The following is a 21,546-nucleotide window of genomic DNA, read 5'->3' on the forward strand; positions in this document are numbered from 1 at the left end:
CATGGCCTAAGCCTTGGGGTTTGAAAGAAAAGAACTGGATGGAAACCCAGGTGCTGAGGAGAGACCAGCAGAGGGTCCCAAGCTCCCCAAGTTTCTGACCCCTTAGATGTAAAAACAAGGAGTCAAACTGCAGGGATTTATCATACTCCATGTCACAACTTAAACTTGAAAATTTGAACTCCCTGGGCAAAATTTCTCCACTCCTGCTCCCTGTCAAGTTTCTGAGCACCCTGACGCAGCCCATGCCTCAGAGCATATCAGGAGCAAGTGGTTTACAAAACTCTGGTTGTTGATCTGAAATTCAAATCTACCTGAGCATCTTTTTTTTTTTTTTCTTTCCCTAAATCTGGCAGCCCTAATCCCATAGACCTCATAGTTGCACAGTTTTCCATAGACTGCATTTCAGATTATTGCAGACTTCCTGCCGGAGTGGTTCTTACTGGGAAGGAAAGGTTTAAGGTGATCTAGTACAGTGGTTCTCAAGAATGACTGTATGGTAGAGCCATCTAAGGAGATTAAAATATATACACATCTATGTGTAGGTCCTGATCTGATCTGGGCATTGGTATTTTTAAAAGCTGAACATCTGCTATAGTATGAAGAAAATGACCTAAGTAGGGTGTATCTCATAATGCCATATAGGGTTTGCCATCTGTAAATCTAGAACGCTGAATACTCTGTTTGCTTCAAGGGGATGTTTTACTTGGCAAGAGACCCTGGGAATGCCTCATCCACAAAATGGCAATCAGATCAGCCATCATACTGTTCATAAAGTATCCACATCTGCTGAGGCCCTCAAAGAGGGTGCAAGACACTACAGCTTTGCCAGTGGGTACTCTCCCAGGATCCCTGCTCACTGACCTGCAGTCCATACTGTTCAGGCCAGAGAATAATTAGGCTGTATGTCACATCCCGCCATCCCTGTAGTTGTCCTTCCATTGCTGCAATCCCACTAGGAAATGTATCAGAACTGGCACATCTGCAGTGGGTGATGGAAAGTGAAACACTAAGTGTTAGGGGACAATATTAGGGAAGAGCATTTGTGGCCAAAATAGCAATAATTCAGCAAGTCAAATAGAATAGAGAAAGTCATTTCCTTCTTCTTCTCTGAGACCCTGGGAGAGAACAAAAAGCCTCATTTGTGCCTTAAAATTGTGTTTGAATTAGGGTAGCCAAGTTGGGGCGGGGGGACATACTTGCCTAGATTTGAATTTCAGCTAAACAATCACTTTTTAATATAAGTATGTCCTGAATGTTGCACAAGATAGGCTAACACTCAAAAGGTATTGTTTACCTGAAACTCAAATTAAAGAAAACTGAAATATTAAATTTCCAAACCAGCTGTTTAAAGTTATGTAACAAAGCCATCACCTGAATTTAGCTATTTGTCTCTCACCAAGGGCATAGCTAACCATGCAGCCATACCATGTAATGATATGGAATTAGGGAATAAGAAGTATGCGTTTCCTGCTACTCTTGAAACTTCCTCCGTCTTTCATCCATTTTCTGACAGATTTATCTCCAGTTCATTCTAGAGTTCTGTGACAAGTCAGGGTGTGTTCGAGGTCTCCAATGTGAAATCAAAAGGTGCTGGGGGATAAAAGGCATAGGAATTCTCGAAAAGGAGAGACCCATGTTAAACACAAACTGGTATTCATGACATGATATGCTTTTAAAAAGCACAATAGGTAGGTAGCACCTAGAGTGTTACAAACTGGAGAGTCTGGCCTGGCTTACAAACATTTATGTCAAGTAGATGTCAGCACTTTACAGAATTAGAATATCATTATCTTCAAAGTAAATAACTCATAAGCTAATGTACATCTTCACTCTTGAATTGCCCGGGTCATCTACATATACTAGTCAAACGACCTAGGTAATTGTGCGATAACCCTACTGTTTTGTATCTCTTAAGAGCAAACTGGTTGACTCAAGAGCCAAAAGACAGGAGTTCAAGCTTTCACTCTGCTACATATAGATTTAGACTTTCTTAACTATAGTTTCTTTATACATTGAAAATAAAAATTTTTATCGTACATGCCTTATTATTTTTTATCTTTAAATTTTTAAGGGGAAAAAAATATGATAAACTTCTTAAGGGCATACATATTTGGATTTAATCAGTATACAATATGCCACTTTGTATTTTGCTTCTTTTACTGAATTTTACATTTTTATTAGTATCCTACCCATATTTATCCACAGTGGTGCCTTCATGGTATAACATCATGTTTATATCTCAGAGTGAACTTCTTTCCACCTATTAAATATTTAGCATGTTTCTGGCTTTTTTCTTTTACAGAAAGTATTATCATATCCATCCTCATACAAATGGTCTTTTTTTCTCTTTTCCTTCACTTTGTTGGGACATGTTCCTTGGCACAAGTTGCTTAGCTTTTGTTATCTATTGTCAAGTCACTTCAGGAGAGATGGAGCCTAGAGACTCCTCTGTGTACCTAGGGTCACTCCCACACTGTCTTTTTTTTTTTTTTTGTCTTTTTATCTTTTCTAGGGCCGCACCCACGGCATATGGAGGTTCCCAGGCTAGGGGTCCAATCGGAGCTGTAGCCACCGGCCTACACCAGGGCCACAGCAACTTGGGATCCGAGCCACAACCTACGCCATACTCACAACAATGCCAGATCCTTAACCCACTGAGCGAGGCCAGGGATCAAACCCACAACCTCATGATTCCTAGTCAGATTTGTTAACCACTGAGCCATGACTGGAACTCCCCACACTGTCTTTTTGACCTTTCAACTTATCCTAGTTAATAGAAAGACAGTAGTAATTGTTTTAATTGTCAGTGTGGATGAATATTTTTCAATATCTTATTTCATAATTGTATTGCAATATATGAATATTTATCCATCTTTCTCTTGCCTTGTCCTTTCCACATTATGGATGGTAGACTTTTGTGTGTACATATATTTTTTATTTGTTTTTAACTTTATGTTGCACTTTCTTTCATCTTAAGATTTTGTTACTTTCCATCACAGAGTATTTCACTTTAATGTAATTGAACCCATCCTTGCCCCTAATATCTTCTTCCACAGTTAAGTTATATAGTCTATTTCATTTCCTTCTAAAGTTTTTATGGAAGTGTTTAAAATGTTTAACTATATAATTCATCTGGAGTTTATTGTGGCCTGTAAGAATCAAAAGCAATATTGAGAAAAGTAAATATTTAGAATTTTAAAAAGCAAACAAACAAACAAAAAACTTAATTTGAGTCCAGCAGCAATGGCTATGACCTTAAGCAAGTCACTTAACCACTTAAGACTCAGTGGTCCCCTACTAGACTGAAAGGAAGGATCTTGCCTTATTTCTCATAGTAGTCCCCACAATATCAAGCAAAGTATCTTACATACAGGACATATTTAATAAAATCTGTATTTAAGTTACATTTTGTGCATATTGCTATCCAGTTGTACCAACAGCAACCCAGTTGTTCCAACAGCATTAACTGAATAATGATTCATTTCTCAATTATTTTATTTGGTTGCTTGTGATTGATCATATATCAGTGATAACTCCAATTTTGTTATTGTTCCAATGCAAAGCACCTGAAAGTTTGGCACTTTTTGTAAAACACCATGAAATATGGAGATAATAAGTAAAAATAATGAAAATTAAAATTTGATGCTAAATCAGATGCCAGCATAAACTAGATTCTAGTATGGCATAGATACCATTAGATAACCAACAGTTTGTTTTAATTTATGGGAAATGTTAAAATAGAGAAAATTCTATCCAATAACTGAATTCTTTCTAGGAATCAGGAAAAGAACACCCACCCATGAAACAGCAAGTTCCTCAAGAGTAAAAATTGAGAACTATATCTTATATTAAGCATTCCCAGTTAAGAATATAAATAAAAGCTTCTGATCAATTGTAAACTTTACATAAAATCATAGCAAAGTGAGCTGAACTTCAGCTGGACTCAAAAACTGCTTAAGATCATCCTTTTAAGTGGCCAATGTTGGAATCCTATAGCAGTAGAATATCTAAGAGAGTAGATGCCAGATCTCCCGTGGATGCTCACACCAGCAACTTAAAGTCTAGACACTTCTCTTCATTAATCTATGAATCAGGGGAGATAACATAAAAGAGCCTCACAACCTTGTTTTCTGCCACATTCCAGAATATGGACTTCTCAAAACATACAGAGGTTGGTAGCTTGGAACGATCAGAACGTACCCATTCCAGATCTGGTTTCCTTATATTCTGAGGATGATGCCAGTACAAGAGGCTGAAGTCCTGTCCTCTGCACAGTCCTGAAGATATGCACCGAGGATGTCTCTTAAGGCTCCTGGAACCCTCTGCAGGCACCATCTGCTATGTTAATTAATATTTTTTCATAGGGAGTTCCCGTTGTGGTTTAGCAGACATGAATCTGACTAGTATCCATAAGGATGAGGGTGTGATCCCTGGCCTCGGTCAGTGGATTAAGGATCTGGCGTTGCCATGACCTGTGGTGTAGGTCACAGACATGGCTTGGATCTGGCATTGCTGTGGCTGTGGCGCGGGTTGACAGCTGTAGCTCTGATTAGACCCCTAGCCTGGGAACTTCCATATGATGCAGCTTCGGCCCTAAAAAGAAAAAAAAAAAATTCCTAGAGCTTGCTTTTACTCAGACCTTTGACTTTTTAAAAGAATTTTTTTATTTAGAAAGACAATGTGCTGTAGTTTTTTAAAAAATGCTAGAACAATAGGTAAGAAATCAAGGGTTGGGTTCCCACTCTTCCACTTGAACTGGAGTGACTCATTCAGCATTTATGGGCCTTGGTTTCCTTTCCTGAAAAAAAAATGGGTATTTGGATTGTTCTTAAAGTCCTATATGGTTCTAATAGTCTTGTTTAAACATTGATAGGTTCCAATTTTTTAAAGATAAAAAACTTCATATGTAGGAAACTGATCATTTGTTATTCATAATGATCCTTACTGGGTCATTCTTCACTTAGAAAAGTCCCACAGAATTTCCTTGTATAGTTAAGAATCTGTAATGATACTGAGAACTATATCTAGTCCCTTATGATGGAGCATGATAATGTGAGAAAAAAAAATATATGTATATATGTGACTGGGTCACCTTGCTGTACAGTAGAAAATTGACAGAACATGGAAACCAGCTATAATGGAAAAAATAAAAATCATTGTTTAAAAAAAAAAAAGAATCTCTAATGAAATCAAACTGTAACTCCAAATACAAATCTCCAACTCTTTATTATAAATAGTTTATGATATACCTTTGGTCTAAGAAAATGTCATGTCTTCTCCAGACCGTGACATTCATGAGTAGTATTCTATGCACCTGTGCACACACACACACACACACACACACACACACACTTGTGTGTGTTGGGGTATTGGCAAGAAGATAGAACTGCAGGAAAATAAGTCATGACTTCATTGGACACGTGGTTTCTTAATCTTCAGTGCGCTCTTGGTCCAGGATTCTGAATCAGGACTAACACTAAGAGGCTGCTCAATGAAATCACGCAGCCATCCTTTCCCCTTCTCCTTTACACTACCTCCAGAGACTGCACGGATCAGTGGCATTGTTCAAAGCATTTCAGAAAATACTAACTCAAGCCATTTTCCCTACAAAATGTATCCCACCGAAATGTTTGCTTCTTTTCTACCCAAGAGTGTATGTGCTCCAGATGTCTTTGAGCTCTCACTATAGGATGTGGTACAAACTGCTCAAGATTGCCATAACTAAATTATCTCACTAAGAGGGAATTCTCTGCTCAACAAAGGCTAACCACCAGCCTTTACTTCACCAGCATGGACAAACCAATTTGCTTTCTGTTACTTTTTTTTTTTTTTTTTTTTTTGCTGTATCCGTGACATGCACAAGTTCCTAAACCAGGGATCGAACCTGTGCCACAGTAGTGGCCCAAACCACATCAGAGACAACTTGACTGCTGACTTAGTTTAGAAAGATGAAGGCAGAGTTACCGACAGCTATCCTGCTGTCCTCTTTACACTTAGCAATCCATGTGTGTGTGTGTGTGTGTGTGTGTGTGTTTAGGATGGTATTTCTCCTAGTTTCAGCAAAGCTCTATCATGCCCATTAAAATGGGACACAGTTTCTATGAAGTGCATTAATGTGATGAGCAATTTTATATTTAATTTTCCAAAAACCTCAGATGGTTTGCAGAAAAGTTTTGCTCTCTTGTTGCAGATTCAGAAAATGGTCTCGTACAGAAGCAGCGAATACCTCGCCGAAGATGTCAGCAGCCCAAAATGTTGAGTAGCCCTGAGGACACCATGTACTATAACCAGTTAAATGTGAGTTCAAAGTGGCCATAAAGCTGTTTCACTGGCTTTGTTTCCAGTTAATAATTCTGTTATTAATACCTGTTCCAGCCCCTCCAGCCCCACCCCCACTTTCTTATACTCTCGTCTTGAACATGTGCTTAGGCTCTTTATCTGTTGCTTTCATGTCAGGATGTCTGCCTTCACGGTGAATAATTGATGTGGTTTATCAAAGACGAGCAAGATGCATGCTTCATCAGGCTCACTTGAGCCCTTTGATCAAAAAAATTATGCTGTGACTTCTGATATTATCAGCATCTGCTTGCATTCAACACAAAATCACTTTGAATTAAAAATTAACGACTTGCTGCTTTGCTTTGACTGTGTGTTCTTGGCCCTCTCCACAGGGAACTCTAGAATATCAAGGGAGCAAGAGGAAGCCAAGAAAACTTGGGTAAATATCTGTCTTCTTAGTTCTAAGCAACTATAAACAGAAGGGGTCCTTTGTGATATTACAGAAAATGCCAAACTTTCCAGAGAGGCTTCTAAAAATATGCAATGGGGATATCACACTATTGACACTGGAAACTACTTTTCACAGTAGCAAGTATTTACAAGACTCAAATCTATTCTGTCTGAAAAGACTGAAATTGCCACCAAAAGGCAAATGTTATTTCTCATAACTATCCCAGGGAATTGTACCTTCCTCATAATTCGAGACATGTATTGGGCTGTGTAAAACTCTCCCACAAATGAGACCACTCCATGCAATGCAAATAGGTCACTTCCTCCACACTTGCCTGCCCCTGGGCCTTGGAGGTACACAAAGGAAGATTTCCCAGAATGGTTAGCCAGAGGACACCGAGGAGTTTGTGGCTGACTTGATTGTTAGTATCTGGATTGAGAATGGCAGCGAGGTAGGTAATGGGTACTAGTTTGAGAACTAGAGGAGGTCAGGAGGGAAACTTCTGAGTATTTACAGGGAACCAGACAAGTTAAGTCACATAAATCAAATTGCAATATAATCACAACATCCAGACACCACTAGGTTGGGTCCATTATTCGTGTATGACCCAGAGGTGAAAGTCTTTGTGGATCAGACCCAGTTCCTAAGTGCTGGGAGGCCCCGAGCTAGCCTAAGCTGCCCCCGACCCAGTGTTGTGACCCAACCTGGTTCCAGGTACTCATATAACTTGAGCTGCCCTATTGATAACTGGTGCCTTTGTTCTTCTCCTGCTGAAACTCTTTCCTTTGTTGCAGCCAAATCAAAGTGCTTGATGGGGAAGATGAATATTACAAATCTCTGTCACCTGTGGACTCTATCCCTGAGGAAGACAGCTCAGCCCACCCTTTCTTTTTTTCTTTATCCTCCAAAGGAGCATCTTTTGCTCAGCCCTGAGCTGTACGTCCCGCCCCGCCCCCCCAGGTCCTGGTGAGGGTAAGAACTGTCGTGGTAACTCCCTGATGGTCATTTAATCAGAAAGCAGGGCAGTGGGATCAGCTTCTTTGGTCGTGTGGTCTGTGCCAGAGCCTTTCTGAACAATTTTCACATTCTGAACCATTTTTTCGTGCCTCCATCACCCTCCCCACATCTGCTTTGTAACCTGAGCTGTGCAACCCCTACTTTTCTCATTCCACGGGTCCCTGTGGGGCACTGAGCACACCTCCACTATAGCAGTGACAGTCATTCATGCCCCAGCGGCTAAGAGGGAAACACTCTCACTTAGGAACACAGAAGACAGCTTTCTTCTTCGTACCATGTAGGTTCCACACAGAATCTGCCCCTGTGAAAATCCAGGAGTCCCTTGCCTCCTCTCCTCTCCTCTGCATCCCCTTCACCTTCGCTGGTCTTTTACAGCCCTCCCACCTCTCCCCAGGGTCAGGGCTCCCCTGCTGAGGACCACCATCCCGCCATCCTGGAGGCCAGGATAATTTTTGATGCTGAGGGGGAGAAGCCCAAATCTTTCAGGTTCTTCCTATAAGGCAAATGAACCCCTCTCTTGCTAATTATTATGCTAGTAAAGCCTTTGTCTCTTTATTCCATCTTACCATCTCACCCCCATCACCTTCTCAGTAAAAAGAAAGGAGTGAGACAGAAAGAAAATGTGGCCCCGCCAGAGTGCATGTCACATTGCTTTGTAACTTTGCATTCCCTGGTAGGCTGTCTCCATGAGGCTGTGAGTGCCTGGAGGGAAAGCATCTTATATGCACAGAGCCAGCCCAGTGCCTGGCAGGGGGTGGACATCCAATGAACGCCCACCCTTCAATGAGTGGAGAGACTTATAGTTGCACAAATATATCTGACAAGAATTGTATGTGATGCAGGATTGCTCACTTTCCTTACACCATAAGCTCTGATTTTTCATTGAAGGTTGGGCTAGTCCTATTGTAATGATGTTATCCCTTATATTGTATTACTCAATATGATTTAATACAAGCCTTTTTTTGAGTAACTGCTCTGCAGAATGGCATGTGAGATTGTCGTATAAGGTCAAAACCTAACGAGACTCTCTCTCTAGAAAAGATGTTCTTAATATTCTTTTTACTTTAAACTATTTGGCAGCTATGCACATGGGAGTATCCAGATCTTGAGAAAAATAAACTTGAGGAAGTAGAAAAAAATTATTACCAGAATTTTAAAGGGGAGAGTTCTAACCAGCATTTTACAAGTGTAAGCAATGAAATGAAGCATTTAAAGATCTGCGAAATTATTATAAGAAAAAAGTGTAGAGAGCCAGTTGTTCAGTAAACTTTACTTTTTAAAAAATCAGTCTTGATTTATTTTCCAGATCTTCACCCCAAAGGCAGTGTTCATGAAGTATGCAAATAGAGCAGAAGAAATACCAATGAATTTATTGTTTAAAAAAGTAGCACCTAGAATATGTAGATTTTTAATGTTTCTATTGATATAAGTGGTTTGGGGAATTTCACTTTTAGCATTGATTCATCTACTTTTGATTTGATAATATTAGCTTTTTAAACTGTTGAATATTAAGTGTTTGTAACTTCCCACTTGTCCATGTACAATGTAATTTTATACCTGCCTTCTTTCTAATTAAACCATATCTATAAATAAAGTTGAAAAGTAAATAGAAGTAATTATAAAATTGCAGTTCAGAAGCTCTGTAATAACTGGTCACTGCCACAGCTATGGCTCCTAACAGTACTTTAGAAGCTGCAGCGTAGATAGGACAGACGGTGCATATTATTCTTTGATTAGTCATAATGCTATAAACTCAAAGAGCACTTCCTAAATCAGTAGATGAGAAGGATGCAACCTGGAATCTCATAAATATCCTACTAGATGTATCAAGATAATATGCACATGGCAAAAACAAAACAAAAATCTAATAGTCTGGAGGGTTGGTAGTGGGAAGCAGCCTTGTTCTCTGTGCTCCGAACTTCATCCCTGTCCCAGAAGCCATCTTTTCTTTTATCATTTCTAATTTTCTAAATTTTATTGAAGTATAATTGATTTACAATGTTGTGATCGTTTCTGCTATACAGCAAAGTGACTCAGTTACACATATATATATACATCCTTTCTCATATTCTTTTCCATTATATGCTTTGTCACAGGATATTGACTGTAGTCCCCTCTACTCTATGGTAGGACTTTTTGTTTATTCAAATCCCATATGTAATAGTTTGCATCTGCTAATCCCAAACTCCCAATCCTTCCCTCCCCCATCTAATTCCTTTTATGGTTTTCATTATGTCTCTGAATAATTTGATTCTATGTGCTTGATTTATCGTTTTAGACAAAATCTACTCCCCTCCTTTATGAAAGATGTGCATTTATCTCAGTTTCTCCTCCCCTCTCTCTTACTTCTTCAATGCTTACAGTTTTGTATTTAAATTTTTTATTACCTTTTAGACAATACATTATGTAATTAAACGTCTATATTTGTGCCATTGACTTTAGATAGTATCTCTATGAGGGATACCTCATATGAAGAAAACCAGCATGCTGAAGGGTAATGTCAAGAGCAATGGAATAACATCCCTGGACAAAATAGGAGTAATTCTGAGAATAGAACAGGTTTTCTTTAAAACTTCATTGTAAACCATTGGTGTTCATGTTCTAAGCTGCTGTTTCTTCCTCCATTTTGGTTCATCTGCAGATATGCTTCCATCCATTTTTTTAAAAACTTAATTTTTTTAATATAATGCATATACAGAAAAGGGCACAAATCAGAAGACTCAGTTCAATAAGTTATCAGAAAGTATCTCTAAGGAGTTCCCATCGTGGCTCAATGGTTAACGAATCTGACTAGCATCTGTGAGGACGCAGGTTTGATCCCTGGCCTCTCTCAGTGGGTTAAGGATCTCAGATGAGGCTCAGACGTGGCATTGCTGTGGCTATGGTGTAGTCTGGCAGCTATAGATCCTATTCGACTCCTAGCCTGGGAATCTCCGTATGCCTCGGGTGTGGCCCTAAAAAGCAAAAAAAAAAAAAAGAAAGAAAGAAAGAAAATATCTCTAAACTACTTCTATGTCAAGAAGAGAACATTGTCAGCACCCTAGAAGCCTCCCTCTTGTCTGTCCTTTCTGTCGCCTGCCTCCCAAAGGCAGGCACTCTTATGAATTTTCTGGTAAACTCTTCCTTGACTTTCTTTATAGTTTTATCATTACATGTCTCCCTAAACACCATAGATAGGTTTTGCCTCTTAAAGGTAGGTTTGCAGAACTGCATATAAATGGTGTAATGTAGTATGTAATTTGGAAGGTCTTGTTTCTTTTATTCAGTGTTATATTTCTGAGATTCATCTGTGTTGTGGGATGTAAATGTAGGTCATTCATTTTCATGACTGCATAGTATTCCAGTATATGAATATGCCATAATTGGTTTACCTATTCTACTTTTGATAGTCAAATATGACTTGGTTCCAGTCTGGGGCTATTTTGCAAATTGCTACTACAAACATTGTATATGCCTTTTAGTGTATGTTTGCATGCATTTCTTTTTTTTTTTGTCTTTTTTTTGGGGGCCACTCCCGAGGCATATGGAGGTTCCCAGGCTAGGGGTCCAATTGGAGCTGTAGCCACCGGCCTACACCAGAGCCACAGCAACGCGGGATTCGAGCCACATTTACAACCTACACCACAGCTCACGGCAACGCCGGATCGTTAACCCACTGAGCAAGGGCAGGGACCGAACCTGCAACCTCATGGTTCCTAGTCAGATTCGTTAACCACTGCGCCACGACGGGAACTCCTGTTTCCATGCACTTCTGTTTGCTACATACCTAGGATTAGAATTGTAGGATCCTTAGGTATGCATACCTTCGCTTTAATAGGTGGTGGCAAACTGTTTTCCTAAGTGATGGTACCAATTTATAATCACACCAACAGTATAAGAGTTCTCCAATTGTTGTACATTCTCAGCAACTCTTGCTATTATCAATCTTCTTCATACGGGCATTCTGATGAGTATATAGTAGAGTCTCACTATGATTTATGGCTCACATACCACTGACTAATAATGATATTGAACACATTTGTGTATGTTTGGTGGCCATTTTAGATATCTTCTTTTGTTACATGTTGTTTTGTTTTGTTTGCTTTTTTAGGGCCGCACTTGTGGCATGTGGATGTTCCCAGGCTAGGGATCAATTGGAGCTGCACCTGCCAGCCTATGTCACAGCCAGGGCAATAGCCATGTAGGATCCAAGCCATGTCCCCAACCCACACCACAGCCCCTGGCAGCACCAGATCCTTCAACCACTGAGAAGGCCAGGGATCAAACCCATATTCTCACGGATATTAGTCGGGTTCATTACCATTGAGTCAAAATGGGAACTCCAGTCCATTTTTAATTGGTTAACTATTTTTTCTTTTAATTTGCAGAAATGTATTATATCTTGCTAGCTATCTGTGTTGGGAATAATTCTTCCACAGGGTGGCTTGCCCTTTCTCTTAAAGTGTCTTTTGATTGAAAAAAATTATTGTAATTTTAACATAGTATAACTTATCAATCTTTTCCTTTCTGATTAGTGTTTTTCTATAGCCTGTTAAGAATCTTGTACTCCAAGGTCAAAAAGATATTTGCCTTTAACATCTTCTGGAAGCATTATTGTTTTGCCTTTCACATTTAGATCTTTTTTTTTTTTTTTCCCACTGTACAGCAAGGGGGTCAGGTTATCCTTACATGTATACATTACAATTACATTTTTCCCCCAGCCTTTCTTCTGTTGCAACATGAGTATCTAGACAAAGTTCTCAATGCTATTCAGCAGGATCTCCTTGTAAATCTATTCTAAGTTGTGTCTGATAAGCCCAAGCTCCCGATCCCTCCCACTCCCTCCCCCTCCCATCAGGCAGCCACAAGTCTCTTCTCCAAGTCCATGGTTTTCTTTCCTAGGGAGATGTTCATTTGTGCTGGATATTAGATTCCAGTTATAAGTGATATCATATGGTATTTGTCTGTCTCTTTCTGACATACTTCACTCAGGATGAGATTCTCTAGCTCCATCCATGTTGCTGCAAATGGCATTATGTCATTCTTTTTTATGGCTGAGTGGTATTCCATTGTGTATATATACCACCTCTTCCGAATCCAATCCTCTGTCGATGGACATTTGGGTTGTTTCCATGTCTTGGCTATTGTGAAGAGTGCTGCAATGAGCATGCGGGTGCACGTGTCTCTTTTAAGTAGAGTTTTGTCCGGATAGATGCCCAAGAGTGGGATTGTGGGGTCATATGAAAGTTCTATGTATAGATGTCTAAGGTATCTCCAAACTGTTCTCCATAGTGGCTGTACCAGTTTACATTCCCACCAACCGTGCACGAGGGTTCCCTTTTCTCCACACCCCCTCCAGCACTTGTTATTTGTGGATTTATTAATGATGGCCATTCTGACTGGTGTGAGGTGATATCTCATGGTAGTTTTGATTTGCATTTCTCTTATAACCAGCGATGTTGAGCATTTTTTCATGTGTTTGTTGGCCATCTGTATATCTTCTTTGGAGAAATGTCTATTCAGGTCTTTTGCCCATTTTTCCATTGATTGATTGGCTTTTTTGCTGTTGGGTTGTATAAGTTGTTTATATATTCTAGAGATTAAGCCCTTGTCGGTTGCATCATTTGAAACTATTTTCTCCCATTCTGTTAGTTGTCTTTTTGTTTTCTTTTTGGTTTCCTTTGCTGTGCAAAAGCTTTTCAGTTTGATGAGGTCCCATGGGTTTATTTTTGCTCTAATTTCTATTGCTTTGGGAGACTGACCTGAGAAAATATTCATGATGTTGATGTCAGAGAGTGTTTTGCCTATGTTTTCTTCTAGGAGTTTGATGGTGTCCTGTCTTATATTTAAGTCTTTCAGCCATTTTGAGTTTATTTTTGTGCATGGTGTGAGGGTGTGTTCTAGTTTCATTGCTTTGCATGCAGCTGTCCAGGTTTCCCAGCAATGCTTGCTGAATAGACTTTCTTTTTCCCATTTTATGTTCTTGCCTCCCTTGTCAAAGATTAATTGACCATAGGTGTCAGGGTTTATTTCCGGATTCTCTGTTCTGTTCCATTGGTCTGTCTGTCTGTTTTGGTACCAGTACCACACTGTTTTGATGACTGTGGCTTTGTAGTATTTCTTGAAGTCTGGGAGAGTTATGCCTCCTGCTTGGTTTTTGTTTCTCAGGATTGCTTTGGCGATTCTGGGTCTTTTGTGGTTCCATATAAATGTTTGGATTGTTTGTTCTAGTTCTGTGAAAAATGTCATGGGTAATTTGATAGGGATTGCATTGAATCTGTAGATTGCTTTGGGTAGGATGGCCATTTTTACAATATTGATTTTCCCAATCCAGGAACATGGAATATCTTTCCATTTCTTTACATCTTCTTTGATTTCTTTGATTAAAGTTTTATAGTTCTCGGCTTATAGGTCCTTTACCTCCTTGGTCAGGTGTATTCCGAGGTATTTGATTTTGTGAGGTGCAATTTTAAAAGGTATTATATTTTTGTATTCCTTTTCTAATATTTCATTGCTGGTATACAGAAATGCAACTGACTTCTGAATGTTAATCTTATATCCTGCTATTTTGCTGAATTTATGAATCAGTTCAAGTAGTTTTGGGGTTGAGTCCTTCGGGTTTTCTATGTATAGTATCATGTCATCTGCATACAGTGACAGTTTTATCTCTTCTCTTCCTATATGGATGCCTTTTATTTCTTTGGTTTGTCTAATTGCTGTGGCTAGGACTTCCAAAACTATGTTGAAGAGCAGTGGTGAGAGTGGGCATCCCTGTCTTGTTCCAGATTTGAGTGAGAAGGCTTTCAGTTTTTCCCCATTGAGTATTATATTTGCTGTGTGTTTATCATAAATGGCTTTGATTATATTCAGGAATGTTCCCTCTATACCCACTTTGGCGAGGGTCTTGATCATGAATGGATGTTGGACTTTGTCACATGCTTTTTCTGCATCTATTGAGATGATCATATGATTTTTGACTTTTTTTTTGTTAGTGTGGTGTATGATGCTGATTGATTTGCGTATGTTGAACCATCCTTGTGAACCCGGGATGAACCCAACCTGGTCATTGTGTATAATTTTTTTGGTATGTTGTTGGATTCGGTTGGCTAAGATTTTGTTGAGAATTTTTGCATCTATATTCATCAGTGATATTGGGCGATAGTTTTCTTTTTTGGTGGTATCACATTTAGATCTTCAACCCACATAGAACTGACTTTGTGAATGGTGTGCAATAGAGATCAATTTTCAGGTTTTTCTATAATAGATATTCAGTCATCTCAGCCCCATTCAGTAAAAAAAGCCACCCTTTTCCTACTGCTCTAAACTACTACCATTTAGGAGTTCCCATCGTGGCTCAGTGGTTAATGAATCCAACTAGGAACCATGAGATTGCAGGTTCGATCCCTGGCCTTGCTCAGTGGATTAAGGATCCGGTGTTACCATGAGCTGTGGTGTAGGTGGCAGATGTGACTTGGATCTGGCATTGCTGTGGCTGTGGCACAGGCCAGATCTGGCATTACTGTGGCTCTGGTGTAGGCCAGTGGCTACAGCTCCAATTAGACCCCTAGCCTGGGAACCTCCATATGCCATGGGAAGTGGCCCTAGAAAAGGCAAAAAGACAAAAAGTAAAAAATAAAAAAATAATAAACTACTACCATTTATATAAATCAAATACTTAAGTGCCTATTTCCACATTCTGTATTCTGTTCCATTGACCTATCTGTTATCCTTATCTTAAATACCATACCTTTATAATAGGTCTTGGTATATAGAAGAGAAAATCTTCCAATCTTGTTTTTCTTCTCTGAGACACCCATGATTAATTTGGTCCCTCTGCATATTATAGAATTAAATAATCAGCTTCTGGAAAAAAAAATCCTGTTGAGATTTCTTTGGAATTCTTGAGTCTATAAGTCAATTTGGAGGGAATTATCATGTATACAGTATTGGATTTTTCAATCCATAAACATGGTACATCCTTCTATTTATTTAGTTATTCCTTCTCTTCTCTCAATAGTGATTATAATCTTATGTGGAAAATATGACACATATTTTGTTTTATTCCTATGTACCATATGTAATTTGATATTATTAAATTTTTTTCTATTTGTTGCCTACTATAGAATAAATATGTGTCCTATAAAATTCATATGTTGAAATCTAATTCCCAGTGTGATGGTATTTGATGGTGGAGCCTTTGAGAAGTGGCTAAGTCAAGGATAGAGCCCTCATGAATGGGATTAATGTCCTCATAAAAGAAACTCCCAGAGTGCTTGCTTGCTTCTTCTGCCATATAAGAACATAGTGAAAAGATGGCTGTCTATGAACCAGGAAGCAGGCTTTCACCAAACACCAAATCTGCCAGCACTCTAATCTTGGACTCCCTGGCTTCCAGAATTGTGAGAGATAAATTTCTGTTGTTCAAGCCTCTCTATGATATTCTGTTATAGCCAACTGAACAGACTAAGACATTGTCCTTGTATGTAAATACAACTGATACTTTGAACTTGAGGCTCATCCACTTTACTAAATTTGTTCATTAATTCCAATAATGTATCTGTAGATATTTTTGGATGTTCTACATACACAATTAGGCCCTCTGGAAGTAACTATAGACTTTTTCTTCCTTTTCAGTATTTATACTTTGTTTTTTCTTGTCTTCCTACCTGTTTCAATTAGCTGTTAATGCACTGTAAACTACCCAAATCAACACATATTTCTTAAAGTAGATGGGCAAGCTAAGTATCTCTGTCTTGCCAGGGCACACTTGTGTATCTGCAATTAGCTGGAGATCGGCTTAGTAGCTCTGCTGATATTGGCTGTATTCCTCATATATCTAGAGCCACAACAGGGCCAGCTGGGCTAACTTAGTTCTATTCAGTATAGTCTCACCCTTCAATTTGCTGTTATCTCCAGTGGCAGTGGCTGTCTCCAGAAAAAAGGGAGAGAGTGCACTCTTAAGGCTAAGAACTGGCATATAGTCAATATCACCACATTCTTTTAACCAAAGTGGAATACAAGTCCAGCCCAGATTCAAGACGTATATAAATAGAATCCATCTCTTGATGGGAGGTGCTACAAAGTTATGCTGCAACAGGCACAGGTACAGGGAGAAATAGAAAACTGGAATCATTTTTGTAACCAATCTGCCACACTGCCCTGACTAAGATTTCCAGTACAATGTTGATTAGGAGGGTGAATAGTAGGATTCCTGTCTTTTTTCCCAATTTCAAAGGGAAAACTTTCAGTATTTTACTGAATATTTGCTGTTCCTTTCTATTACTAAAAAGTTTTTTTAATATAAATGGATGTTTGATTTGTCAAAAACGGTTTTTATGTATTTAAATAACCTATGATTTTTCTCCTTTAATTTGTTAATGTAATGAGTTATGCTGGTTTTCTAATGTGAATCAACCTTGCCTTCTTGCAACACAAACAACTCTATCATGTTGTATTATCCTTTTACATACTACATCTTTGATTTGTTAATTTTTAAAAATTGTTTGTAGTTATGCTCATGATAAAATTAGCACATAATGTAAAATTTTAATTCTCATAATATTGAATTTGTCTTTCTTTGGAAGAATTCATATAAAAATGACATTAATTCCTTCTTTTTTTTTTTGCTATTTCTTGGGCCACTCCCGTGGCATATGGAGGTTCCCAGGCTAGGGGTCCAATTGGAGCTGTAGCCACCGGCCTACACCAGAGCCACAGCAACGCTGGATCCAAGCCGCATCTGCAACCTACACCACAGCTCACGGCAACGCCGGATCGTTAACCCACTGAGCAAGGGCAGGGACCGAACCGGCAACCTCATGGTTCCTAGTCGGATTCGTTAACCACTGAGCCACGATGGGAACTCCTAATTCCTTCTTAAAACTTTTTTTAGTTCACCTAGGGAGTTATTTGTACCTGCAGTTTTCTATAAGGGAAAGTTTCAACTATGGATAAAATTCCCTTAATAACATGACTATTTATTTTCTATGTCTTCCTGTGTCAGTTTTGGTAGGTTTTATTTTTCAAGAAATTTGTCCCTTTCTTCCCATTTCTTCTACATTTTCCAATTTGGTTAGAATTGTTCAAAATGTCTCAGAAAATATTTTTAATATTGTAGACTCTATAGTAAGTTCCCCCTTTTTCATTTGTGATGGTGTTAATTTTGTTCTCTCTCTCTTTCCTTAACTAGTCTTGTCAGGCCTGTCAATTTTATTATCTTTCAAGGAAAACAACTTTTGATTTTTCATCTCTTTTTACCTATTTTATCTGTTTCACTGACTTTTACTCTTATATTTATTATACTTATTATATATTTTCTTTGATATAATTTGCTGTTATTTTTCGTAACTTCTTAGGATTTTAAGCCTTCCTTTCTAATATGTTCATTTAAACTATAATTTTCCAAGTAAGAAATTAGTAGCAACCATGAAAGTATTTTTATTTGAGGGGGGGCTCAAAATGTTTTCAAATATTTATTCCTCTTTTGATCTTTTTAATTGAGATTTTCAAATTTTTATTTATTAATTCATAAACATACAGAGATTCTTTTTGTTGTTGAGCCTAGCATAATTGTGTTATGGCTAGAGAACAATTAAGTATGGTTTGTTGAGGCTTTATGGCCCAGCATTTGATTTTTTTTTTGATAAAACTTTATAAATATTGCATATATACTTAAACATTAAGTGCATTCCGCAGCTTTCTTTTATTTTTTTATTTTTTTTAGGGCCACGCCTGTGGCATATGGAGGTTCCCAGGCTAGGGGTCAAATCGGATCTGTAGCCACCAGCCTACACCACAGCCACAGCAGTGCCAAATCCAACCTGCATCTGTGACCTACACCACAGTTCATGGCAATGCTGGATCCTCAACCCACTGAGTGGGGCCAGGGATCAAACCTGCATCCTCGTGGATACTAGTCAGATTCATTTCCACTGAGCCACAATGGGAACTCCCCCTCTGCAGCTTTCAATGTATGCACAGTAGGTCAAGCTTGGTAATTGTCATCTTCCCCATCTTTACTGATTTTTTGACTGCTTTTTCTATTGGTTTTTAAGACAGGTATGTTAAAATCTCCCGCTATGATTATGAATTTGTCTATTTATCCTCTTATTTTTATCAGTTTTCTTTTTTTATATATTTTAAGGCTATGTTACTAGGTATATACACACATTTTATCATTCTCTTGTAGAGAGAATTATGATATGCATCCTTGACTTATCAAAATCTAACACTACTTGTATTACTTACACTCTCTTCTTAGATAATGTAAGAATCCAAAGACCTTAAAACACTATCTACAATATCTCTCTCTCTCTCACTCTCCCACTCTCTCTCAATCTATCTACATTATATATTCTACATTATATATTATATAATACACATTATATTATATATTATATATAATACATATTATATTATATATTATATTATACATATTATATTATATATAATATATATATAATCTATCTACATTTATATATTCCTCCTTAACTATATTGCCACTATTATGGTGTGTCTAATTTCATATGTATTTTATGTCCCAGAAGACACTATTATTATTGCTTTTATTTATCTTTATTTCTTCCCACATCTCTGACCTTCTCTTCTGAAATCTGTTTCCTTCTGCCTAAAGATACTCTCTAGTGTTTCCTTAAGTGTGAGTCTGCTGAAATAAGTTTTTATTTAACAGCCAATATATTTACTTCACCATAATTCTTGAAAGATATTTTTGATAAGTGTAGAATTCTATATTGGCAGTTATTTTTTCTTAGAACTTTAAAGGTAGCACTTTATCTTCTGATTTTCATTGTATCTGTTGAAAGATCAGCTGTTAAGCCACACTGTTGATCCTTTTAAGGTAATCTGTCTTTTACCCTGACTGTATTTAAGGTTTCCTCTTTCTTTGGTTTCTAGCAGTTTTACTGTGATGTGGTTCTCATTCATGTTTTCTAACTGTCTTGATTGTTATTTATTATTTGCTGGAAATTATATTTGTAGAATTGTTTGTAAAGAGAATTTGAGGCCCAGGATGGTAACTGTCTTTCTCCATAAAACAATGATGTTTGCTGGGAGCAAAATAAATAAGGACTTCTTTAATCCAACTTCGAGCCTGGGATGGTTGGAAATGGACCTGAAGTCCCTTCGAGAGCAGTCTGCTTCTGGTTCACTATCTGCTGGAGAGGAGCTCTTAGTAATCCCAAGTCAGAGTATGTGTGTGTATTGGGAGTTAGGTATTTAAGACTCCAACTTTTGTCCCCTTGGCCCCACACTGCTCAGCCCAACAGCTTCTTAGTTGCCTCTTCTGGAATTGGCACATGTCTCCCAGAAAAAAGTTGCCCCAGTGCTGAACTGTCCTCTTGCATTTCTGTCATCTCCTGGACCTTGGTTCAGTATGTATGTCTTCACTTTCTTGCTAGCTTTCCAGTGCCTTCAGTCAGGTATATTTTAAATCTTGTCTTAACTTACTATTTGGCTTTAAAGAAAGGTAATTTTGAATTATACAGTCATTTACTACTGGAAGCAGATATCTTCTCTCCATCTCCATCTTCCAGAAATATGTTAAAAAATATTTTCCTTTGATGATTCTTTCTTCTAGTCTCATTATTTTGAGCTTATTCTTTTTAGTTCCTCTTTACTGACATTTGCATGAGGTCTTGGGAAATAAGAGATACACATGTGTGCATGCTACATGTGCCACGTTGTAACCTGTCCTGCTTAAAATTATTTAAATGATTTTAAATCACTTACAAGTATTAGTATTTGAACTATTATTTTTATAACAGCCTATTTAGATATAATTCACATACTATACAATTCGCCCTTTTAAAGTATACGACTCAATATATTTGAACAATTATTAAGAATAAATGATTTGTTCTACACCTCATGGCTAACTTCCAGATATTACTATTTTAAGACGCTATTGTTGAACTGATCTAGGAGCTTATAATATGGAAAGAGAGGTGTGACATATGCGTAAATATTTACTAGGAAATAGCAGAGTAAGTTATATCAGGGGAGGAAGCATAAAGGAAGGTTTCATGAAGGAATCAGTATTTATCCTGAATCTTGAAAGGTGGGTAGAGTAAAGGTGGGCTGAGATAGGACAAGCTGGCATCCCATAGAGTGAGACTCAAGGGCTGCTGCCAGCCCTGAAAGTGAATTAGGAAAAAATACCTCCACTCCCCATCCCAAGCACCCTTGTGCAGCCAAAAGTGTCCTGGAAGAGCTCAATTAGTCTGAAGCAGCAGGAAAATTCAGGTCCTGTTCTGGTTCTATTAGAGCATAGAACAAATACAAAAGGTAAAACTGGAAACGTTGGATTATAGAGAACTTTGAATGCTGTGCTAAGGTGTCTCTGTAGTCTACTGGGCAGAAAGAAACCATTGGGGACTTTGTTCAGAGCACTGCCTTGAACAGAGCTGGGGTTTTGTAAGAGCTTGTTGGCAGTCTTGTGAAAGGGACAAGTGAGGCAAGGAGATCAGCCAGAAGACTTAACCGGTATTTCAGCAAAAGTCAACCAAGACCCGAGCAAGAGTAATGGACAGAGACTAGAAAGGGGTATGAGACCAATAACTCCAGCCAAAATATCACTTGTGTATTGGGTGGCAGGGGTGGGGAAGGATAAATTAAAGATGACCGAATGTAGAGGAAATGAGTTAAGATCTGAATCTTATCTATGATTTATTAACTGGATGTCTGGGACAGTCAATTTAATTTCCTGTGGCAGCAGACTTCTTCTCCAGAAACTTAATAGGAAAAAGGTAGAAGCATAATTCAAGGAGATGATAGGATTGTCCACATTTTCAAGATGAAAACAA

At 38.3% G+C, this 21,546-nt stretch overlaps 1 protein-coding gene across 1 annotated transcript in view; it reads left to right on the plus strand.

The window, feature by feature from the left end:
- MYO3B (myosin IIIB) overlaps nucleotides 1-7,663 on the plus strand; it is a 415,159-nt gene extending 407,496 nt beyond the window's left edge. Inside the window, exons 37-39 of the mRNA XM_047770247.1 lie at nucleotides 6,191-6,297; nucleotides 6,672-6,718; nucleotides 7,525-7,663. Of these exons, the coding sequence (XP_047626203.1) occupies nucleotides 6,191-6,297; nucleotides 6,672-6,718; nucleotides 7,525-7,663 (293 nt within the window). The remainder of the gene's footprint in view (nucleotides 1-6,190; nucleotides 6,298-6,671; nucleotides 6,719-7,524) is intronic.
- Nucleotides 7,664-21,546: the final 13,883 nt, after the last annotated feature.

Source organism: Phacochoerus africanus, chromosome 3 (assembly GCF_016906955.1).
Source record: "Phacochoerus africanus isolate WHEZ1 chromosome 3, ROS_Pafr_v1, whole genome shotgun sequence".
Taxonomy (NCBI): Eukaryota; Metazoa; Chordata; class Mammalia; order Artiodactyla; family Suidae; genus Phacochoerus; species Phacochoerus africanus.